The following is a 23,749-nucleotide window of genomic DNA, read 5'->3' as shown; positions in this document are numbered from 1 at the left end:
TTTTAAATTCTGAATTTTTTTCTTTCAGTATAAATAATTAAATAAAATAGAATTAAAATTACTTAATAATGAATGATTAATTAAATTTAATTAAAATAATTAATGCATTAATTAATTAAAATATTAATAAATTCAAATAATATACAAACAATGTATAAATTATTTAATAAATAAAAATCGAACTATTCAAAAAAATTAAGAAAATGCAAAAAAATAGTTACAATAAATGACAATTAAAAAAAATTACGCATAATTAATTATGTTTAACAAACAAATAAAATTAATTAAATATAAAAAAGCAAACATGAAATTAGACTTAAACAGATTCAAATTTTTTAAAAATATTATTTGCATTAATCAATAGAAATTAAAGTTGATTAAATAAAGTATTGAAATATTTATTTGTTTTTATTAAATTGAATATTTATTTCATATAAGAAAAATATAAATATAAATAAAAAATTAAAAAAATAAATATTTGTATAAAAATATGGGAAAATATTAATTTAAAAAATTCCAAGTTTTCTAAGTTAAAAATTTAAAAATTAATAGAATATAATGCAAAAATTAACAAATATAACTCGAATTAAATAATTAAATTTAAAAAAAATTAAGAACATTAAAAACGAAAACTAGCATATAATTAAATTAAAAATTAATAACGATATAATTAAGGATTTAATTAAGGATTTTTGATAAAATAAAAAATGTGAAAATTAAAAGATTAAATATTGAGGAATAAAAGTTATATGCTGAAAAAATTAAGTTATATATAAAAGTTTAAATTAAATTAAGTAATTAAATTAATTAAGTAATTTTGTCTTCAACTTTAGCATATCACTTTTATTTATCAATATTTAATGTTATTTAAAAAAATGAATATGAAATTAATTTCATAATATAATTTGTTTACTTAATTAATTAAATTAAATTAATTAAATAAAACTTAAAAAACAAAAAATTAAATAATTTAAGTCAAATAATTAAATTGCATTTTTAAATTAAAACAATTAAATTAATAAAGTAAAGCTTTAAATTACATTTTTAATTTAAATTAATTAAATAAATAAAGTTAAGCTTTAAAAACAAAATGTAATTAAATAATTTAATAGATAAAATCTAGTTGGAATAGTACAGAAAAAATTTGAAATAAAATTAAGTGATCAGCTAACTTAATTAAATTAAGTATTTAACTAAGTAATTAATATAATTGGTTACTTAACTTTTCTTAATTTTTACTGCTCTAATTTAACTTTTTAGGAAAATTTAGATTGAAAAAATCTATGTAATTAAATTAAGTATTTAATTAAGTAATTAATATAATTAATTAAGTAATTAACATAATTAATTTACATTTTTTCTTAAACTCAAGAATTTAGTTAAAGTTTAAAAAAATGTATGTAAATTAATTAATTAAATTAATTATGTTAATTACTTAATTAATAATAATAATTCATAATTAATAATAATTAATTATATTAATTAATTTAGTGACACAGATTTTTTTAGACTTTAACTAAATTCTTGAACTTAAGAAAAACTTTATTAAAAACTTTCAAAGTTGAAGTTGTAAATTATTACAAAATTATTGCTAATTTAGTCGATTTGTCGAAAATATTAAAAAAAAATTAGCAGCTAAACAAGCCTATAGGTCAGTGTCTCCAAAACGGTGTTGATTTATATTTAATATAAACTATAAAATGAAAAAATTTTGGACAAAATTATAATAAAATTCGTAAATAATATATAAAAATTCCAATAATTTTTTTTTTTTTTTACAATTTGTAAGGCATAATTAAATAAAATGTCAGACATGCAGTTGGGTAGTGAAGAAATCAGAGAAAGCGCTTGGAAAAACGAGTTTTCGATTTTTGAAAATATAAAGAGCGAAAATACTGAAAAACAGAAAAAAATACAAAATGAACAGATTGTGTGTAATGTTGCAGAGTTTATTTAATAATTTTGTTTAACATTTGTATTCAACATGTATATTTACTACACTGCAGTAGTTGTTGTAGGTTTAAATTATTGCCTTACATACTTTATATTTTTGTAATTGAAACTTACTTATTTCGATTTTTTGCCTTTACACTGCTGGACATGCGTACATTAATTGTTTGTAGTTGTATTTGTGAAAGAACTATGAATTCGCTTATTTATTTATTGTTTATATTTTTATTTCAATTTTTTATTTCGAAAACTGTTTATTTATTCAAAGTAAAAAAAATATATATATTTTTCTTGTTTACTTTGAATAAACACACACACAGTACACATATATTTGTTTATAATAATAAAATATAAATAAATAATTAGCCTTTTATTATCTATTATTTTTGTTCTTATTTGTGTATTCAAGGTTTAACAAACGACAACAGACTCAGCGCTTGTAACAAATTTATTTTCACTTGCCACTTTTTTTATTCATTACTTTTATTTCAATATTTAGTTTCTACAACTGCTTTTCTTCTATACATGTTTGTATGTATGTATGTAGTGGGTATTAGTAACTTATATGCATGAAATCGTTATATAATATATATGATACTTTACATATACATATGTATTTATAGTATGCATCGTTTAGCCATATGTATTTCTATATATACATAGTTACTATTATCTCGTTTTTAGCTTATGCTCAGCAATTAAAAAGTACAACTATTGTGTATGTATGTAGACATACCATGCGCACGTCGACCTCGTCCCTAATCAACACTTAGTGTATGTTTGTAGGTATATCCGATTTCAATATTTTAAGGTTAGTTTTACGCACTTTGGAAAAATTTCATTTTCAAACGGCAAATAATTGCATTGATTTAAAATAGATGCTATTAATTTTTGGATATAATGCATTCAAAGTCACTAAGCGGAGATAAGTTTAAAGTTCGAAAATTTACAAGAAACCAAAACTACTTCAACAAAGAATATGAAAATTTAAAACCTGAAACTGAACATGAACAAAAAAAAATCAATTTTCAAAAATTTTAAGAAGAAACGAACTTCGAAAATTTTCGCAATTAAAACCTTTTAGAAAATCCCTTTTTTTTAAGCCTAAACCTGAAAACCATAAAAATCAATTTAAAAAAATGTAAGAAGAAACAAACTTCGAAAATTTTCGAAATTAAAACTTTTCGAAAATCCTTTTTTTATTTAAGACCTGAACCTGAAAACGAACATACAAATGAGTTCTTAAAAAATTTAACAAGAAACCAACTTCGAAATTTTTCGGAATCAAACATTTTTCGAAAATCGTTTTTTTTTTTAATTGAAGACCTGAACATAAAAATCTGTTTTTAAAAAAATTAAGAAGAGCCCAACTGCCAATTGTTTCGCAATTAAACCTGTTTCGAAAATCATTTTTTAAGAAGAAATAACCTTTGAAAATTTTAGAAATTAAACTTTTTTCGAAAATCTATGAAAAACTAAAATTTTAAATGAAATAATGTCAAAACTTAAAAAATAATTAGTAAAAAAATTTTGTTCAAAACCAAGTTATTGAAAATTTAATTTAAAAATTTTATTAAATAAAAATTAGATAATGAAACACCATACTTCATAAAAACTGTTTACCTGAACCTATAATATTAGAAATATAACTAATTAGATGGTAAGTTAAAAGATCGAAAATTTATGGAAAACCCAAAATTAATTCAATAAAAAATTTAAAAATTAAAAAACGATAATTATTAGAAATACAAAATTTAAAAATTAAAAGAAAAATTACTATTTGAAAAAAATTAATTAGAAATCCTCAATACATAAATTATTAAAAAATTAAAAAATAATAATAATTACAAAAAAAAAATAATTAAAAATATATGAAAAAAATTTAAATTAGTTAATAAAAAACTGTTTAGCTACATCTTTACCATGTCTTAGACATCATTTTTAAAAATTGTTTGAATATTCGTTACTTTATACTATTCATTGGGCCTGCCATACTCATTTTTTACATAAAACTCATTTCAATACTTTTTAAATATTCGATATAAATGTTTCATTGTGCTTTGTACAAATTTCAAATTTCGAAATAGAAATTTTTTCAAAATTGAAATTGTGTAAAATATTTTCGAATTTCGAAAACTTCTTTTCATACACATGCACATTTTTTATTTGAAGTATAATTTTCGAAAGTTCATATTTAAATTTTTTTTTTAATTAAAAACGCATTCAAAAACAAATAAAAGTTTATTTTCGAATATCTATGACATACATATGTATGTACATATAAGTTTAAATATACGAGTTAAACTGATTTAATGGACACTAACAGCAGGTGCGAGAAAAAATTATTAATTTTTTTAACAGATGAAGAACTTACGTTAAAGCAGATTTTCAAAATCGAGTGTTTTAATTCCATCTATGTCCCTAAAATATTATTTTCCTTACAGTTTTTGGACTCATAACTGCAATATATAAAATATACACTTTTCGAAGCATTTGGTTTTATTGAATGATTACGGTACATTTTTTGAATTTTTCAAAATACTTTTAACGAGACTTGCACCAATTCATCTGAAATTTTTGTATTATTTTTGCATTCTACAAAAGAACCGTCGCTTAAATGCTCCAAAACGCTTGCGAAATTTAATTTCGAAAAAAAAAAAATTTTCGAAATTCTTAGATAAATGTGACAGCACAACAATTCAAAGAAATTAAATGCAAATAACATTTTGTACTTTTCAGAATGAGCGAAAAAGCTTGCGAAAATTATTTTCGAAAAAAATAAAAAAAAAATCGAAATTCGTAAAAAAATATAACTGTACAAAAAATTAAATGCAAATATCTTTTTATCCCAAAAATTTTTATTTAATGCGTCAAAATGTTTGCGAAAATTATTTTCGAAAGAAATAAAAATTTTCGAAATTATTAAAAACATGTGACAGTACAAGAAATCAAGAGAAATTAAATGCAAATAACATTTTGTACCAACAATCTTTATTTTTCAAATGCATTTTCCACAGTTATTTCGAAATTTTATCGATTTGACATTTCGCTCAAATTAATTTCACTTTCTACTTTACATACAATATTTCGCAGAATTTACCAGAGTTTAGAGCAGCGCACTATGCGAGCATATATTTAGCGTGCTTGGCGCTTCTTGCGTTCAAGTCCGCAGTTTTCGGTCTTCGGCTATACACTTTTTATATAACAAATTTGTATGTATGTTTGCGTGCATTTTGAATGCAGTTTTCTAACATTCGCTTGCTTCATTATTTTACGTTCTTACACAACAACAATTTATCATAAATCTTTTTTTAAATAAACTAATTAGATTTTCGAATCGTTTAAACTACTTAGACTTTACTAAAATGTTAAAAATAAAATTAATAAAAATACAGGGTCGTACATACATATATATAGTTATTTTTCGTTTGTTGACCTTTACAGTGTATAGCCATTTTACAAGCATTATTAATACACTTTTAAATAAAATTTATTGAATAAATATTTGCATGTTGTTGCTTTATATTTGTTTTCGTTTTGTTTTTTTTTTTGTTTTTGTTGTTTCTTCTAGATTATGTTGCACATTTTCTTTGTAACCTGTGTATTGTTTTTGCATTATTGTTGCTGTAATTGCTGATATCTCATGGTTTAACTCCTTCATTTTTTATATTTTTTTGTATATTTTTTGTTGTTTTTTTTGGTTTTTTTTTTAATTTTCATTTTAAATTTTATCGCCCTTACTTGCTGCTAGCGCGCTTCGTTTGCTTTTTCTTTTTATAGTTTTGTTTATTTTGTTGTTGTTGTTGTTTATTTGCATTCTCATTAATATTCTCGAATTTTAATTTAATATAGTAATTAATTAATTTTTAAGGAAATGGAAGTGGATGGATATATTATTTGCCCTTTTTATTCGATGCTATTAGCGGTGCATTGCGTTGTGGTGTATTGGGTCGCGACGAATTCATGCCGCTGTACAAGTATTTCGCCTTCTTCTCCGACGGTTTGAGAATCTGCGAAAAGCATATAAATTTTATTTATTAACTGAACATAATTTCTATGTTTATGCGCATGTGTGTACCTGGAACGAGCACATTAACGTATCATCCACAGTCATCATGCCGCCTGCATTGTCGAATTCGCCACAGTAATTTGGCGCTGAGAAGAGCGTAACCAGTTGGCGGCGCGCAAAGAATTCATAGCCGTCTTCAACGACCTGAAAATGAACATAAGTAAACGATTTTTGAAAATTTTTAATAAGAAAGCAAGTTCGAAAATCTTCGAATTCGAAAATATTTGAAATATAACTTTCTTCGAAAATGAACATAAGTAAACAATGTTTGAAAATTTGTAACAGAAAACCAAGTTTCGAATTCAAAAATATTCGAAATATTTCTTTCAAAAAAGGATCAAAGTTCGAAATTAAGAACTTCATCGATGTAAATGTAATTAAGTCGGTCATAATTCTAATTATATTGCAAAATTCCATTTTCGAAATTTTTAATTTAGAATATAAAATTTCATGCAACTTTTGCAAATATTGAACAAAAAATCAAACTTTGAAATTTCTCGTATACCCTCTCCAAATAATGTTTTAAATTTTCGAAATTCTATTTTCGAAAATACTTGATATGATTTATTTTTTTAAATGTAAACAAAAATGTGATTGACAGTGTATTTTAAGTTTATTTAAAAATAAATATCTAACTTTATAAATTCAAAATTTTGAAATCTTTCGAAATTACGAATAACGAATACGATTTTTTTTCAAATTTAATAATTCCACTTTCAATTTTTTTTTTACTTATTCGAATACTTCCTTAATATAAAATTTCATGCGCCATTTGCAAATATTGAAAAAAAATCTAACTTCGAAATTTTTCGAACATCCACTCCAAATTCAAACTTTACAATTTTCGAAATTCCACATTCCAAATCCTATATTCTAAAAAAAATTTAATACGAATATTTCGAGAGATAAAACTCAGGAAAAAGAAATCAAAGTGAAATTTCTCAAAAAAAAGAGTTCGATTATTGTATAATTCTATATTAGAAAAATTCGATATTCTAAAACCACTTACTTGATGCGCTCGACAAATGAGATCCAGCTCGTGCCGATGCAAGAACTTCGACACCACATCCACACCGAATGTGAAGCTCACACCACGATCATTCTCGCCCCAACCCTGTACATCCTTGTCCGGATCACTCCACAGCAAATCGCACAAAAGGCCGGTATCGGGTACATCAGTTGGACGCATAAGGCGACGTATCTGTTCCATGCCCTGCAAATCGGGACTCAGACCACCATGACAACAGAAGATCTTCTCATCAATAATAGCGGCAACAGGTAGGCAATTGAAGCAGTCTGTGAAGGTTTTCCACAATTTCACATTGTAGCGGCGTTTGCACTCGTCGTAAAAGCCTAGGCGGAAATAAAATGTTTTAAGTCAAAATTTTAAACTTATACTCATACTTTATTGCACTCACCATAGATTCTATTAATACTGGCGCACTCGTGATTGCCGCGCAGCAAGAAGAAATTCTCGGGATATTTGATTTTATACGCCAAAAGCAGGCAGATGGTCTCCAACGATTGTTTACCCCGATCCACATAATCGCCAAGGAATAGATAATTGGCGGCTGGCGGAAAGCCACCATATTCGAAGAGACGCAATAAATCTGTATATTGACCGTGTATGTCGCCGCATATGATCAGCGGTGCTTCGAGTTCCAGCAGTATGGGTTGTTGTAGAAAAATTTCACGTGACTTCAAGCAAAGGCCGCGTACTTCGGCTTCGGACATCTGTACGGATTTGCCGGCACGGCAGCTGCGCACTGGAATTTGTAAAAAGAATTCAAATTTTAATTATTTATTTAAAATTTTAAATACAGCATATTTTTAAAAGCACATACATACATAATACTAATACATGGGCATTTTAAGAAGCGATAAGAAAGGAGGGAGCGAGTACACTGAGGTAGAGACATACTTACATACATATATGTAGTACCTATATTTAGTTCTTAGCGATACATGGAGTAGAAAATTGTCGTGGGTGGTTTATGAGCTTTGTACAGACATAGAAACTAAACATAACCAAAAATGTAAGTTTTCGAAATAACAAACTTCGAAAATTTTCGAAATTAAAATTTTTTGCCGATTGAAATTTTTCAAATAAAAATTATAATATTTAATTAAATAACTAAATAACGAACTTCGAAACGTTTTCGAAATTAAAATTTGTATTCTAATTGAAAATTTTCAAATAAAAATTAAAGTTTTTGTTTAAATAATAACTAAATATCGAACTTTTCGAAAATAAAATTTTGAAAATTCCTAAATCGAAAACAAGAAATATGCATTAAAGGCGAATTTTAGTTTTTGATTGGAAGTCTGCGCTTAAGAAACTATTAAAAAAACCGACCATAAATAACTAATCACGAAATTAATCGAAAATCGGAAGCAAAAGCAATGAAATTGAAAGGTTAGTTTTTGTATGGAAATTTGCGCTACAAAGTCTATTAAAAAACTCGATACTTGTCTCCTTGAAATTATTTTATAATCGATTTTTTTCGAAATTAAACATTTCTCAAAACTTCGTGTTTCTGTTAAAAACAAAAAAGCAGCAAAATTTTACTTTTTAATTAGAAGTTTTCGCTTCAAAATGTATTCCAAAAATCAATTTTTTTCGAAATTAAAATCTTCACAAAATTAAGTATTTCAGTAAAAAAAATTTTCGATTGAAGGTTTGTGTTTAAAAGTTGCTTAAAAAAGTAAATAACTAATATCTAAAATAAAATTTTGAAATTTTCGAACTAAAAAATGCATTAAGAGTAGCGAAATTTTAAGTTTTGATGAGAAACTTTCGCTTCAAAATATGTTAAAAACATAAATTATTAACTTCGAAAACATTCGAGAATAAATCTCTTTTTCGAAATTAAAAATTTCTCAAAATTAAGTGTTTCTATTGAAAGAAAAAGTTTTCGATGGAAGGTTTGTGTTGAAAAAATAAATTATTAACTTCGAAAATTATGAAAAATTAAGTTTTTTTCGAAAATGTCTCAAAATTAAGCGCTTCTGTTTTAAAAAAATTTTCGTTGGAAGTTTTGTGTTTAAAAGTTGATTAAAAAAGTAAATAACTTATGTCGGAAATAAAATTTTGAAATTTTCGAAATAAAAAAATTAGATTAAGAGTAGTGAAATTGAGTTAAGTTTTGATTAGCAGTTTTAACTCCAAATGTATTAAAAATATTAATAAGCAATTTCGAAAAAATTCGAAAATCAATTTTTCGAAATTAAAAGTTTTATGTTTTTTAGCAATTGAAATATTTTCGAGTCTTATGAATATATAATAATAATAGTAAGAAAGCACCTTTTAGCACACCTACTTATAATTAAATACAGAATTATAGCATAGTTTTCTAGCGCCAACTGCCTGCAGCATCTCGGGTTTTAAGTGTAAAATTTCATATTTTCATATTCCCAGCAAAATTGCAAAAAAATTCGTAAAACTCTACCGAGAAATATAGTAGAAAATATTCTTTGCAGTCAATTTAATAACTTCGCCAGAATTCCGGGAACTTCACAACTGTGAGCAGACATAGAAGCGCATACAACAACATAACACGTCTTGGCAATAAAATAGTTCTTAGAATTCAAGCGAAGTCATTGTTTACACATAAAAAATATTTAGACAGCAGCAGAGGCTGTTTAGCATTTTTAGCAATTAAAAAACTTCAAGCAAACTTTTGTATTCGGTTTTTCGAAACATTTCAGTTTACGTTGTGTAAACATGTGTCTGCATAGTTAAAACAGAAATAAAAACTTAATTCCATTGCAACTTATGCAAGCGAACTCATAAAATAACGTGAAAAGAGCAAACTCACAGCGGGAATTTTCAGCCTGCTTTTGGCATGCATTGCTTTTGTATAAATAAAGTGAGGTTATACGCTGTTGAGGTATATAAACAATGCATTAAAATTCAGCAGAATATTTAGTCGATAAAACACAATTTCAAATTTCATTTTCAGTGTTTTTTATCGGTTTGTTTATGCTTTCTTTTCAAATTTTATTTTCAGATTGTTTTCATTATTTTTAAATTTTATTTTTGCTTTTCGAAATACGCGTGCCTCTGTTGCAATATCCGCATTGGTACCGACCGCCTGCAGTGAAATGAAACGCGTACAAATATACATGCACACACACATATGTATGTCTAACTGTTCATATTCGGAATAGCGTGTATCTAAACAATTAACACAAACAACAGCAACAATTTTCATACTAAGGTATTACAAATGCGCAGGTGTTAACAGGTTTTTGACGGTATTTTATAAATTACTTTATAAATTAAAATAAAATTTAAATAAATAATGCGACTAAACTTAAATAAAATAAATGATTAAGATAAGAATATGGGATAGAAAAAAATAAACAAAATTTAATTCAATAAACAAAACTCAAAGATGATGCTAAACTCATATAATATTAGAAACAAAATTAAAGTGAAACAAAAAAAAGTGAAAACAAAATATTTATAAAAAAATATAAATAAAAAGACAAGTATAAATAAAATAAAACATAAATAATCAATTTCGAAAATATTTGAAAAAATTTTTTTTCGAAATTTTAAATTTCTCAAACTTAAGTGGCTCTGTTTAAAAAAGTTTCCAATGAAAGGTTTGTGTTTAACAGTTGATTAAAAAATTATTAACTAATGTCGAAAATAAAATTTTGAAATTTTCGAAATAAAAAAATAAAATAAATTAATTAATTAAATTAAGAAGCAGCTTTCGCTTCAAAATGCATTAAAAACATAAATAATCAATTTCGAAAATATTCGAAAATAATTTTTTTCGAAATTTTAAATTTTTCAAAATTGAGTGGTCCTGTTTAAAAAAGTTTCCGATGGATGGTTTGTGTTTAAAAGTTGATTGAAAAATTAAGTAACTAATGTCGAAAATAAAATTTTGATATTTTCGAAATAAAAAAAATAAATTAATTAATTAAATTAAGAAGCAGTTTTCGCTTCAAAATGCATTAAAAACATAAATAATCAATTTCGAAAATTTTCGAAAATAATTTTTTTTTCGAAATTTAAAATTTCTTAAAATTAAGGGATTCTGTTAAAAAAAGTTTCCGATGGATGGTTTGTGTGTAAAAGTTGATTAAAAAAGTAAATAACTAATGTCGGAAATAAAATTTTGAAATTTTCGTAATAAAAAAAATTAAATTAAAAGTAGCGAAATTGAGTTAAGTTTTGATTAGCAGTTTTAGCTTCAAATGTATTAACAACATTAATAAACAATTTCGAAAAAATTCGAAAATCAATTTTTTTTTGGCAGATAAACTCTAGGAGCTACAAAATGCGTCAATGAAAGTGTAGAAGGCGCAGAGCGTAGATGGCATAAATACAAAATACTAATGTTGTTGACGACTTTACATGATCGAAACGCCTTCAACAGCGCCAGATAAGTGGATATGATCGACACTGTCGAAAAAAGATTTAAAATACCCGACTACCTCAGAGCTATGGTGCGGAGCTACCATACTATGTTGTACCAAACCAGAGTCACGTCAGGAGCTGTGGGAGCGAATGAGAGCAGATGAAAATAACAAGATCGCAATTGACCGAATAAAGAAAGACAAAATAACAACGAAGATGGGACTAGACTTATAAGAGATTTAAGCTTATGGACAAGTCGCCAATCTTAAGTATTGCAAAAGTGGTCGCAGGAGGGTTTTAGTGACCTGCAAGTGGCATATACCGTTGCAGTGACGGCAGCACTGGTGCTGCGGAAGGCATTTCCCACCTCTCGCCCGCAAAAAAATATTGCAGTAATGTTGATTAAACTGAACTACAATGGGAAAATGTTTAATTAAAAAATTTAAATTCAAAAAAATTAATTAAATTAAAATAAAAAAATAAGAAAATAAGAGACATTTGAGTAAATGAAATATGTATATAATTTTCTTCAGTTTCTTTAAATGAAACTACATTTTCAAACCAAAAAATTAAAGTGAATGAAATTAACGTCATTTACCGTTCCTCTCTGCAAACATTTTTTTATTGTATTTGGTTTCTTTTGAACATTACAGTTATTTCCCAAGCAACAGTGAAGTTTACTCGTGTCTTCCGCAACAACAAATTCAACAGCGGACACCAAAACAATAGAATGAGGCACAAATAATATGACAAAGCGTCCTCAAATTGTATAGAAACTGAGTGTCCCCTTGCACAGGAAGCGCAACAAAACTCAAAACTATATGGCGGAAGAAGCAAAAGGGGGGGAATAAAGGCCAAAGCAGCATAAGCGTACTCCAGAGCTACTTTAGTGTCATTCATTAAATTATGAAAGTCAAGTGAGGTCCGCGCTTGTTCATGAGAACGGAAACAAATAAGGAATTGCGAGAAGGAAAGTGCTCGATGTTTGGCATGATTGAGCGCCTAAAAGTTGGCAGCGTGCGCAGAGAGTTGAAACTTTTGATCAAATATTAATTAGTTAGTAAACGAGTAGTTGGATAATTATTAATTATTTTGCATGAGTAACAATTTCAATGAGCAAGTTAGTTGTATAAAGCATACTTTACGGCAAGTAAGCTTGCCAGGTGAAACTATCAAGCTCTTTTCGGTAGATTATGTAATAGAAATAATTTGTTGTTGACACTAGGAGGTGCTTTTAAGTCATGTGTGCAAAAAAGCTATATTGTGTGAACAACGAATCTACATATAAATTACAATTTTCTCCTAAATGTATGCTATAATTATTTGCTGGAAGCTACAAAACACTCCAACGCAGCTGCGATAATGAAATTATATTGATTCATAGCCTGTTATCAATAATTTGAGTACACTTGACGCCTAAAGATATGCAATTAATTTTATACTGCGCAAATAAATTGCTTTACAAATGTCTATAAATCAATTGTCATATTATATAAGCACTTGTATAAGCCAAATGAACAAGAATGCAACAAAAATGCATGCTTAGCTGTTTATTAAATTTAAGGCGCCTAAAGGTATGCTTTCTTCTTGCCGGTATTTTGCAGTAATTTGTAATAAATTTTGGAAGGTCCATAAACTACAATAAGAACATTGATGAGAATGTGACAATACTAATAAATATTAAAAAAATAAAATAAAAAATCGACAAAAACGGACAGAACTCTTGATAAAATACAAATAAAAAACTCGAATTATAATTAATAATAAAAATAGAAAGTCCGAAAATTTTAGATATGTAAATATTTCTATTAAATAAAATTTTATTTGAATTAGTTGGGAAAAAATCAAGAAATCTAATCAGCCTAAAAGTATGTATTTTCAATATTACAAAATTTTAAAGCATATAAAAATTCCATCAAATTATAAATATTTCTGAGCTAAAAAAAAGGAAAAGAAACATAAAAAGCCTAAAAGTATGCAACGTACATATATTCAAAGTTACACAATTTTCAACCATAATAATAGTCAGTCCAAAAATGTTATATAAATATTTCTCTGATGTAAAATTTTAACTAAATTATTTGCAAAAAAATTAAGTAAAAAATTTTGGTAAAAAAATGTAAAAGAATTATAAAAGCCTAAAATTATGCAATGGATTTTCAATAATACTCAATTTTCAACTATAAGTTTATATCGGTTTCTAATTAAATTTTGTATATATGAATAAATGTTTTAAAAAAATTTAACGGAAACATAAACAGCCTAAATGTATGCAATGCATTTTCAGCAAAACAAAATTTTAGTCACATAATATGTTTATAGGCTTCTAAAAAAATGCTTGTAATATTTGAAATTAATGACAAATTTTCGCTCGACGCGTAAAGATATGCCAAGTATTTCTAAACAATTTTGCAATGGTCTAAAACTGTAGAGCTGCCACAAAATCAGCCATTATATATTTTTTAAATACCTGAAACCTAAAGCATTAGTATTGTAATGAAATCTTACAACCTGTCATAAATTGCAGTGCTCCAAAAAGTATGCCTTAATTTTACTCACTATAGCTGAACTCTTATGTAACAAGCGAAAGTTTAGTCAACGTTTTTGATATACTATTTATACAAATTAATATATTTAATGAATTTTTAATAGCTGCGCCCTAAATTATGCTAATTATTTTAACAGCAATCGCAGCCGATTTGCCAATGACCGCAGCAAAATCATTTTAAGCGCCACATAATCGCATAATTACCAAACACGCGTAACTACCGCATTAGGTTTCATTAACTTAGTGTGTCATGCACGCTTAAAAGTTGACCAATATTTGTGGTATTTACTAATATTAGCATACCTTTCGCAAAACCATGTAAGTAAACTGTTTAAAACTATGCGAAAAGTATTTAAAATTAAGTGAAAAGTATTTAAATATTTTGCATTATGTAAAAATTTCATTACTTGAAGTGCATACACTGAACGCCTGTCAGTATGCAACAACTAAAAATATGCATTTATTAATAATTTTTACACAAACCCAGCTAGCTTGCAGCACGCTATGCCACTTAAATGCTTATAATATAGAACGCCACTATAACATACAACATACGCTAAAGCCACCGCGCCAATGTGTATGCAATAATTATTGGTTAAGTGCGAAAATGAAAATGCGCATAAATTAATATTTAAATTGTGGCATATTTGCGTGCACGTCAGGGAATATGTAAATGCAAATTTATGTCGGTTGAAAGGAGGGAAATGGACACTTTGATTGCACTGAAATTATACAAGCGATTTTGCGATAATAATTCTCAACTGAGTTATGGCTTTCGTACAATGTGCGCAGACACGTTTCAGCTGCTGCCTGCATGACAGCAAAAATATTTAAATGCTGCTAAAATCATGCAAATAATAAATAAGCGTGTGAGGAAAGACTCTGGATATCACGTAAAGAGCACACTTAATGTTGAATTTCACACAGTTTTGCTGTATTGTTGGCGCACGTGTTGAGTGAGGCAGCCAAACAAGCAATTATTTCACTTCTCAAATGCATAAATTCTTTTTAACTGTAAAATGCCATTGCATTTTCCAGAAACTATGCTACAACTAGCGCTGTGTTACATTCTACACATTTCCTTTGCTTTGACGTCATTAAGAGTTGCGATTCTTCAATTAACATTGCTGCGCTTTTGACTGAAACTCATTTTTTATTATTTATTTATTTATTTATAGTTATTTCTGCACATTTTCAATATACTTTTTATCATCTTTCTTGTTTTCTTCGGTATTGCATCAATTATATTCGCGATGTGTAGTAGAAATGGTGCCCAATATCGTATGTAAAGTGTTTGGTTTCTCTCAATTCATCTCGATATGGAATTTATACGTTGAAGTAATTAAAATTTTAGGCGAAAAAATTTTATATTCGTTTTTTTCTTTTGTAATTAATTTAACTCTGAAAATTAACGATACATTAATATACATATATGTTCATGACTATTTCTTGCATGTGGTATATTTTATTATGTATGATTATATTTTTTTTAATTCAATTAATTTGTTATAAGATATTTTCTTGTATCTAAATTTAATTTCACCTTTTTTCATATTTTTTGTAATCATTAGTTTTCACATTTGCTTATTATTTTTAAAGAATCGTATGAGCTTAATTTTTTTTGATATTAAATTTTTATAATTTCTTTTATTTTATTATTATTTATTTAATTTTGGTTTCAAAAAAAATTTATTTTTAATTTTCTTTTATTTTAATAATATTTCATATTTTTAATTAAATTTTTTTTTTAAATTTTTTTTATTTCTTTAAATTTTATTTTTATTTTTTTTTTTAATTTTTTATTTAATTATTTTTTTAATTTTTAATTTTTTTAATTTTAATTTTTATTTAATTTTTTTTTATTTTTTTTTTTTTTAATTTTTTTTTTTTTTTTTTAATTTATTTTTATTTTTTTTAATATTTTTTTAAATTTTTTTAATTTTTTTTATTTTTTTTTTTATTTTTTTTTATTTTTTTTTTCGATCTAATTTATTTTATTATACTTTTTTCTATTTATTAATTTTCTTTAATTATTAATTTTTTTTAATTATTAATGTTTTATTACTTCCTATCATTTCTTATTTCTTCTTAATTATTTATTCACTTTTTTTGTTTTTAATGTTTGATGTACACACATATATTTTTTAATAGAATGTTTAAAATTTTTATAATTTTTTTTAATTATGTTCAAAATTTATGTATAGTATTTTAATTATTATGTTAATATTTTTTTTTTTGTCATTTGATATCCTTATTTATTACTTAATTTTAATAAGATATTTATTGTTTATCAAAAAGAATTTCCGATTTTCAGTAAAGTTTTCAATTTTACAATTTTTCTTTATTTTATAATGTAAGATTTTTTAGTAATTTATTTATTATTATTTTTAATTATTATTAATTACCAAATTACAATTGTATGTTATAAATTATTGCATAAACTTAGGCAAAACTTTTTGCCACTGACCGTATTTTTCGATACGTGGTCGCACTATTTCTCGAGGTTCGACAGCGCTTGACATGCTTAGAGTTTATTGACTCGGGGAAGAGGCATGCCTGCTTTATTGTCCCCGCCTTTTCTCGTTTTCTGCTCTAAGTCAGTTTCTACGGTAACTCTTGATTACGTCAAAAAGTTGGCCGATTTTTTCTTTTCGTGATACTGATTTTTTATTTACCATTTCGTATTTGCAGGATACCGTTGCACTTTTCTACAGATTTCTCTTCTGATATTTTTTTTTCTTTTTTCGTTGTGTACTCAGTACTCTAACTTTTAATAAATATTTTTTAAAGAACTTTGACTCTAACTTTTAATAAATATTTTTTAATGATTTCACTTTGATGTACTATGTATTATGTATTACAAATTTTTCTAAATTTATTTTCTAAAAATTTTTGTATTCTTGTATATTTTCTATTACTTTTTTATTCGCAAGAAAGTTTTTAATATTATTAATTATCATATTATATAATTGTGATTGTGAATAGTTTTTTAGTCAGTCAATTCAGGAGCTGCCAATCTTACCTACTGAGGTGACAGAATGCTGCTTTCACCAGCCCTTTGTTATAACTGATCCATTCCGGGTTTCCAATACACCATAATCAGAATCTTACTGGCCTCGATTCAGGTGGATCTTTACCCTTTATTTATTAATGATTTTTTATGTGTTATTATTATATTTTTTTTTTAAATTTTTACTTTTTCAAATTTATGTGTTTTTTAATTATTTTAAAAGTAAAAATTTTCTTCTAATTATACACAGATTATTTTAAGAGTTTTTAAATTTTTTTAGGCCTATTTTTATACTTATTTTTATTTTGATACTTATGTATGTATGTATTTCATATTTAATAAGTTTTTCATCATGCCCACAATTTTGTTGTATTCGAAAACTTGTAAGAATTTGCAATTCCAATCAAAATGCCGTACATCAATTCAGTTTCGAAATTTCGGAATTTTTTACAATTAAGAAAGAAATCTCAATCCAATATTTTTATAATTTCACAATCCGTAAAATAAAATACCATGAACCAGCATTCATACAACTAGCCAAGCACATACAAACACATAAGGCTCAAGCACACACATCAACACTTATCCATACATATGTATGTATATGCGTACATACCGTCAAGCACACGCATTTGCCTCGCAGTGGGAGATATGTGGCATGTTTTGTCATTGCTTGGCAAAATGATTACTGCCGTCAAGTCAATCCACACTTTCCCCTGCCGGCAGCAGAACAAAGTTTTTTTTGCTCGTTGCAAACAAATCAGCAACTTTGACAAGCATGCATTTTAAACACAAACACACCAATACAATAATACATACACATATACGAGGATATACTTGAGAGTGGGCTTGTAATTTATTATAAATATGCATAAGTATGCATGTATGTGTATAGTTGCATAGTTACAAGAGCAGGCTTGTTGAGGATATGTCATGTGCATAAGGCAGTGTGTACGAGTGGCTGTATGTGCGAGTGCATGCAGTCCCTTGGCTGCCTGTCAGCGTCATTGTCACATGTAAATCTGAGCCAAACAAGTGGAGAGAATGTGCATACGTGATGGACTATATACTATATGTACTTTTACATATATATATAAGAATTCTATACATATAATTGTATATACATATGTATGTATATGTATATATGAAGCTACACATGTGTGTATGTGCGTGTGCGTGAATTTCGCATTTTTATGCAAAAAAGTTCTCTGTCACCCATACTTCCGGCCACCAACACATACATATAACTATAATTTATTTATGCATATACATGTATAGTATATAGATAGAATTACATATAAACATGCATTTGTAACTGTAAATTACTTTCCGCCAGCTGCATTTGCAACAACAACAATTGAAATTTCCACAATAGCACAGACGCAAGCAAATTAATAGCAAGTAGGCTAAAGCGAGAGTGAGTGCGCTAAATGCGAAAAAAAGTTAGAAAGAGCGAGCGAGCGTGGGAGAGCACAGTCGCTTTTGTTTATGTGACTCAATCATTGTCTTCGCTGCATATAATTTGGGCAGCAAGCAGAGACGCACAGCAGCAGCAAGCCAGCATTGTCGACGGCAGCATGCTACAGCGCCGGAAAGTAGGCAACACATTACAATAAAATGCTGGAAAAAACTGCGTCAAATCAGCATTAAACGCATTGAAGCTGCAAGCGGAATAGAGTTCATTCAAGCGGACTTGAGACAGTGGCGCTAGTATTATGTAAAATAAAGTTGAAATGAGACGGTTTCTCTCTACCTTTCTAATTTCAGCATTGTATTTTGTTGTTTAAATTGAAGCAGCAGGCTCGGCGCTGTTGCGATTGTTGTACAATAATAAAACAAACATAAAAGGGTTTTGTGTAGCATTTTGCATTATTCATAACTGGGTTAAGCAAACAGGCAGCGAGACAGGCGTTTATGTTGTCTGAGGGGAATACATTTACTGTTAGACGGGCAACAGCAAAGTTTTTGCGTAGTTGAATTTCATGCAACTTATGACACTTGCTGTTGAACTTTGTAGTGGTCTCAACGCAGCTGGCTGGAGTTGGGAAGTTGTAGAAATACATAAATTAGAAGTAAAAGTAGATACTAATTCAAAGAAAAAAATACTCGGTTTTTATAAACTGAATTTAAGAAAAAATAGACAGTTTTTTCATAGCTTAACTGCTTTTCTAGAATGTTAAGTTTTTTATTTTGTGTAAAAAATTTAGAGGACAATGTAGTTTTAGTAAGAAAGAAACACGAAAAATGGTACCTGTGTCGAAATATTCGAATTTTAATTGCTCAAGATACCCTTTTGCGTACTAAGCTAATTGCTGTTAATTTCTTTTTTATTTTATAATTATTCATGTTTAATTAAATTAATTTTTTTTAAATATTTTTTATTTTTTCTAATTTTATTCCTCGTAATTTTTTTTAACTTTTTCTTATTTTTTTAAATTTTTCCTTAAATTATTGTTTAATTTTTTTTTTTAATTTTGTTGTACTTTTTTTTAATTTTAAGTTTTATTTTTTTAATATGTTTTTTTTATTAAATTGCTGAATTTTTTTAATTCAGTTATTTTTTTTTAATTTAATTTTTTTTAATTTAATTTATTTTTTCAATTTTTTTTTATTTTTTTTTTAACATTATTTTTTATACTTTTTCAATTTTTTTGTTTAATTCTTTTTTTAATTAATTTTTTTTTAATTTTTTTTTTAATTAATTTTTTTTAATTTTTTTTTTAATTAATTTTTTTATTAATTTTTTTCTTCCGATCTAATTAATTTTTTTGTTTAACTTTTTATAACACGAAGAGTAGCTGCGCCGAAATATTAAAATTTGAATTGCTTAAAAAAATATTTTTCTCAACTAATTAAAACAGTTAGTTTTATTTATTTTATTTTAATTTAATATATGTATGTATATTTTCTTTTTTTAATTTTTGATTGGTTAAATTTAATTAAAATATTTTTTTTTTGATTTGGATCTATTTTTAATCATATTTGTTTTAAAAAATTTTGTAATTTTAATTTTTTTTTTAATTTTCCTCACTTTTTAAATTTTTTTTAGGTTTTATTATTTTTTTTATTTAATCTACATTTTTATGTTAAATTTTGTTTAATTCTTGATTGGTTTTAATTTAAATTGTAATACCTAATTAATTAATTAATAATTTTAATTGGTAGTACATTGTACATATCTATTTTTTATCTTAATTTTTTTCCAAACAAAGAGTTAAAGTTTAGCTTTAAATCATTTTAATTTTAATTTTATATTTCATTTTCTGATTGGTTCTTATTTTAAATTTTCTTAATTTTTTTAATTTAATTAATTATTTTTTAATTTTCATTAATTTTTTAATTGTTTTACATTTACATTATTTTATTTAGTAATAATATTTTAATATAATTTTTAATGGTTTTAATTTATAGTGTTATGTTTATTAAGTATATCTATTTTTTTTTCTAATTGTAATATACGTACATATGTATGTATGTACGTATACCAATTTTTAATCATAATTTTTCAAATAATTTTTTTTTTTAATTTTTCATTTTATTTTTTGACGAGTTCTTTTAAATTTTCATAATTTTTTTTTCATTTTAAGCTTTATTTTAATTTTCATTAAGTTTTTAATGGCTTTTAATTTTTTTTATTTTATAGCTTACTTATTTAAAAAAAAAAATATTTTTTTTAACATTTATGCTTGTTTTTTTATATTTAATTATTTTTATTTATTATTTAATTTTTTATAATAATTAATATTTTAATTTTATAAATGTTTTTATAAATTATTTTTAATTACAATTATAATTTTTTTTTATTGTGATTTTATTAACTTCATTTGTCTCTTTGCATTCCCCTATTTCACAAATTTTTCCGCAACTCCGATTTTTCAACTTTGCCCCACACAGCTACAGGGTGTACGAGGGAAATAAAAAGAAATGTAGGTGAAAAAATCAAATCAGTGAAACTTTCACTCTCTCCCCCCAGATCTTCATTTAAATATTTAACTACGCTACTTAAAACTCATGCAGGCAACAAAGCAACCAAGCAGAGTAGACGCAGCAATGAGTTTTGTAATGAGCAAAAAAATAAAGTTAAGATAAAACTTAATGGAAATAACGGTTTATGACCCAATTCTGAGTACGCTTACATGTGAACTAAATAACGGCAAATGAAAAACTGTTGATGAACTCAAGCATATGTGGTTTAAATGATGCGCAAATGAGGCTTAAATGATGAAAATAGCACCAGCCGCGGGCTCAACAGGGGGAAGGAGTGTTTTGTTAAAGAAAAATGTTTGAAGATGGCGAAAGTAAGTAGGGAGTAAGGGAAATAATGACACTCGGCAGACAAAGCTTCAACTGTCGTTGCGCCGAAGAAATGTGCTGTGGCAGTGCAGGCTAATATACACACACAAACGCACTCACACATGCTGCTTCTGCTTTATTTATGCAAATGTTGAATGAAGTGGTAAGTAAAGGCTTGCAAAGTAATGAGTGTTAATATGAAGTGTGTGTTTGTGTAGTGTTGGCATATAAAAGCTAATGATTTCTAAAGCTTTTAAGTGTGTAATGAGCTGCGAAAGTTGCAGTTAAGAAGTGCTGAAAGAAAACTAAAGTGCTGCAGGGAAAGATTTTGTGATAAAAAGGGAGCGAAGCTTTAATTAATTGGCAGCTAAAAGAGGACACGAGACGCCTTTTATGGCGGAGAGTGTTTAGTTGATTGCATACTGATATCACAAAGATATATAGTGTTTCCGTACTCAAAATAATGCAACATAACCGTACTTTTTCTAAAGTATCAAAACACTGTTACATTGCAAAAACATTTTTCCCTTCAATTTCAGCTTAAATTTACCTTTACTAAAGATTATAGGTAAGATTGTCTAATGAGATTGCTTATAAGTCTGGTTATTTTTAATATTCCGATATTTGATCCTCCCAAGGAACCGTTATTTTCTGAGAATTCATTATATAATTTTTCTAATCTCATACTCTTCGGTAAAATTCGGTAGAAATCTACAGAACTTAAAAAAAAACTCTTATATTTGATCCTCCCAAGGAGCCGTTATTTCCTGAGGATCCAATACAAAATTTTTCCAATCCCATACTCTTCGGTAGAATTCGGTTGCAGTCTAAAGAATTTAAAAGAAAAAAAAACTCATACCAATTGCAATCTTCATATTTTACGCTATAAGCCAAAAAGAGCATTTGCTCACAAAATTCAAAAGAAGCTCAATGAAACTTTCAAATCCAATTAAAAAAGTAGAAAATCTTATAATAAAATAGTTACGGAGGAAATTTTAGTCTCAAAATATATAGCAAATTTGTGGATTACAACAAAGTTATTGCTAACGAACCGCCAATACACAAACCATGCTCAAAAACTTCGCTAAATTCGCTTGGTCTAAAGCATAAATATATTGCTTCAAGGTACTGTATTGAACCAGCTCTTCAATAAAGGTTACAAGGTTTAAAGCAATATCTCCGAAGAAACCATGCTTCGAAAACGTTTAACAAAACATTATGTAACATGAAGCTTTTCAATAAACTCCTGTGCAATAAAATGCCAGACACAACTCAAACATTTATCACATATACAGAAAATCGCGCAAAAGAATACATTCAAAATAGGAAGAGCAATAAAGATATTGAAACATAATACGAGTGCTGTCTACTGAAAGCGATTTACCCCTTAAGCGTCGCCACATAGAAGAATGAGCGCCAGCAGAAAGCAAATAACAAACGCCCACACAATATAGAATGCTTTTTAATAGCAAAAGCAGGAAAATCAATTACTAAGTGGTGGGTGAAATCACTCGAAACCGAAATCGAGAACAATAGATATGCCGGATTTCAGTGACAAGAAATCAGAGCCTGCAATTGAGCTCGATGGCAACGGGGTGGAGTGTGCGCAATTTGAAAAATTGAAAAACTTTCGAACAACAATAAAAGTAAAGAAACTAAGCACCACACCAGCTACTATACAACTGCGCTGTAATGGCCGAGACCAACAGGGTGCCAACGCAAACGAAGTGCAAGCGCACCAAGCAAAGTCGACTACATACCAAAAGCAAGAAAGAACGCATGTTTAAGTGGACGTAAAAGTGAAGAAACGTGTAGATATCGAATCGAAGAAGGCATACGGAAATTTCACTTTCATACTCACGAGCAGGAAATAGACGAAGAAGAGGCGAAGTAAAGTAAAAGTCTACAGTAGCTAGTCAAGCGAAGACTCTTATGCCACACAGCAAGAATCCTACCGCACCCGCTTCGCCACTCGACCGTTAGGCAGCCACTTGATTATCAAAGTGAAATGCTCACAAAAGCACACAGCGATGGCGGTTCAATGCTATAAACGCGATTAGCTGGCAATGTGTAGTCGCCGTTCGCATGCAGGCATATTGTGTTGTGTGGCGGCAGCTGGTGGCGGGGTGAGGTTTGTGAAATTGCAACATGCTCGGTAAAATGATAGCGTAAGAGGGAGCCGCATGTTTGAGTGGCATTGTCATAAACGTTGATATAATTCATTGTATTAATGGTAATGTTGGTGGGGACTAGGTAATGGATTTGGAAACCAAAGAGGGTAGCATGAGAGATTGATAGAAATTTAAAAAATGAATAAAAGAAAGATTGTGATTTTTTTATGTCGCCATTGCATATATGTATATACGGCAAATTATGTATGCTAAAATCAAATTCAATTTGTATCAAAAAATTCTCAAAATATTATAAAAAGTAAAATTATTTTTATTTTTTTTTTTTTTTTTTTTATTTTTTTATTTTTTTATTTTTTTTTTTTTTTATTTT

The 23,749-nt window shown here is 26.9% G+C and overlaps 1 protein-coding gene across 2 annotated transcripts in view; it reads right to left on the bottom strand.

Moving 5' to 3' along the window:
• Window positions 1–5,463: 5,463 nt before the first annotated feature.
• The window catches only part of LOC120776121 (serine/threonine-protein phosphatase beta isoform), an 82,707-nt gene continuing 64,421 nt past the window's right edge, over window positions 5,464–23,749 (bottom strand). For both annotated transcript variants that reach the window (XM_040106647.1, XM_040106648.1), the window contains 4 exons: window positions 7,438–7,785; window positions 7,029–7,372; window positions 6,029–6,163; window positions 5,464–5,960 (listed from right to left, as the gene is read on the bottom strand). In XM_040106647.1, the coding sequence (XP_039962581.1) occupies window positions 5,844–5,960; window positions 6,029–6,163; window positions 7,029–7,372; window positions 7,438–7,785 (944 nt within the window). In that variant the 3' untranslated portion in view covers window positions 5,464–5,843. The remainder of the gene's footprint in view (window positions 5,961–6,028; window positions 6,164–7,028; window positions 7,373–7,437; window positions 7,786–23,749) is intronic.

Source organism: Bactrocera tryoni, chromosome 4, assembly GCF_016617805.1.
Source record: "Bactrocera tryoni isolate S06 chromosome 4, CSIRO_BtryS06_freeze2, whole genome shotgun sequence".
Lineage (NCBI taxonomy): Eukaryota > Metazoa > Arthropoda > Insecta > Diptera > Tephritidae > Bactrocera > Bactrocera tryoni.
This window is presented reverse-complemented; position numbering and strand designations above follow the sequence as displayed.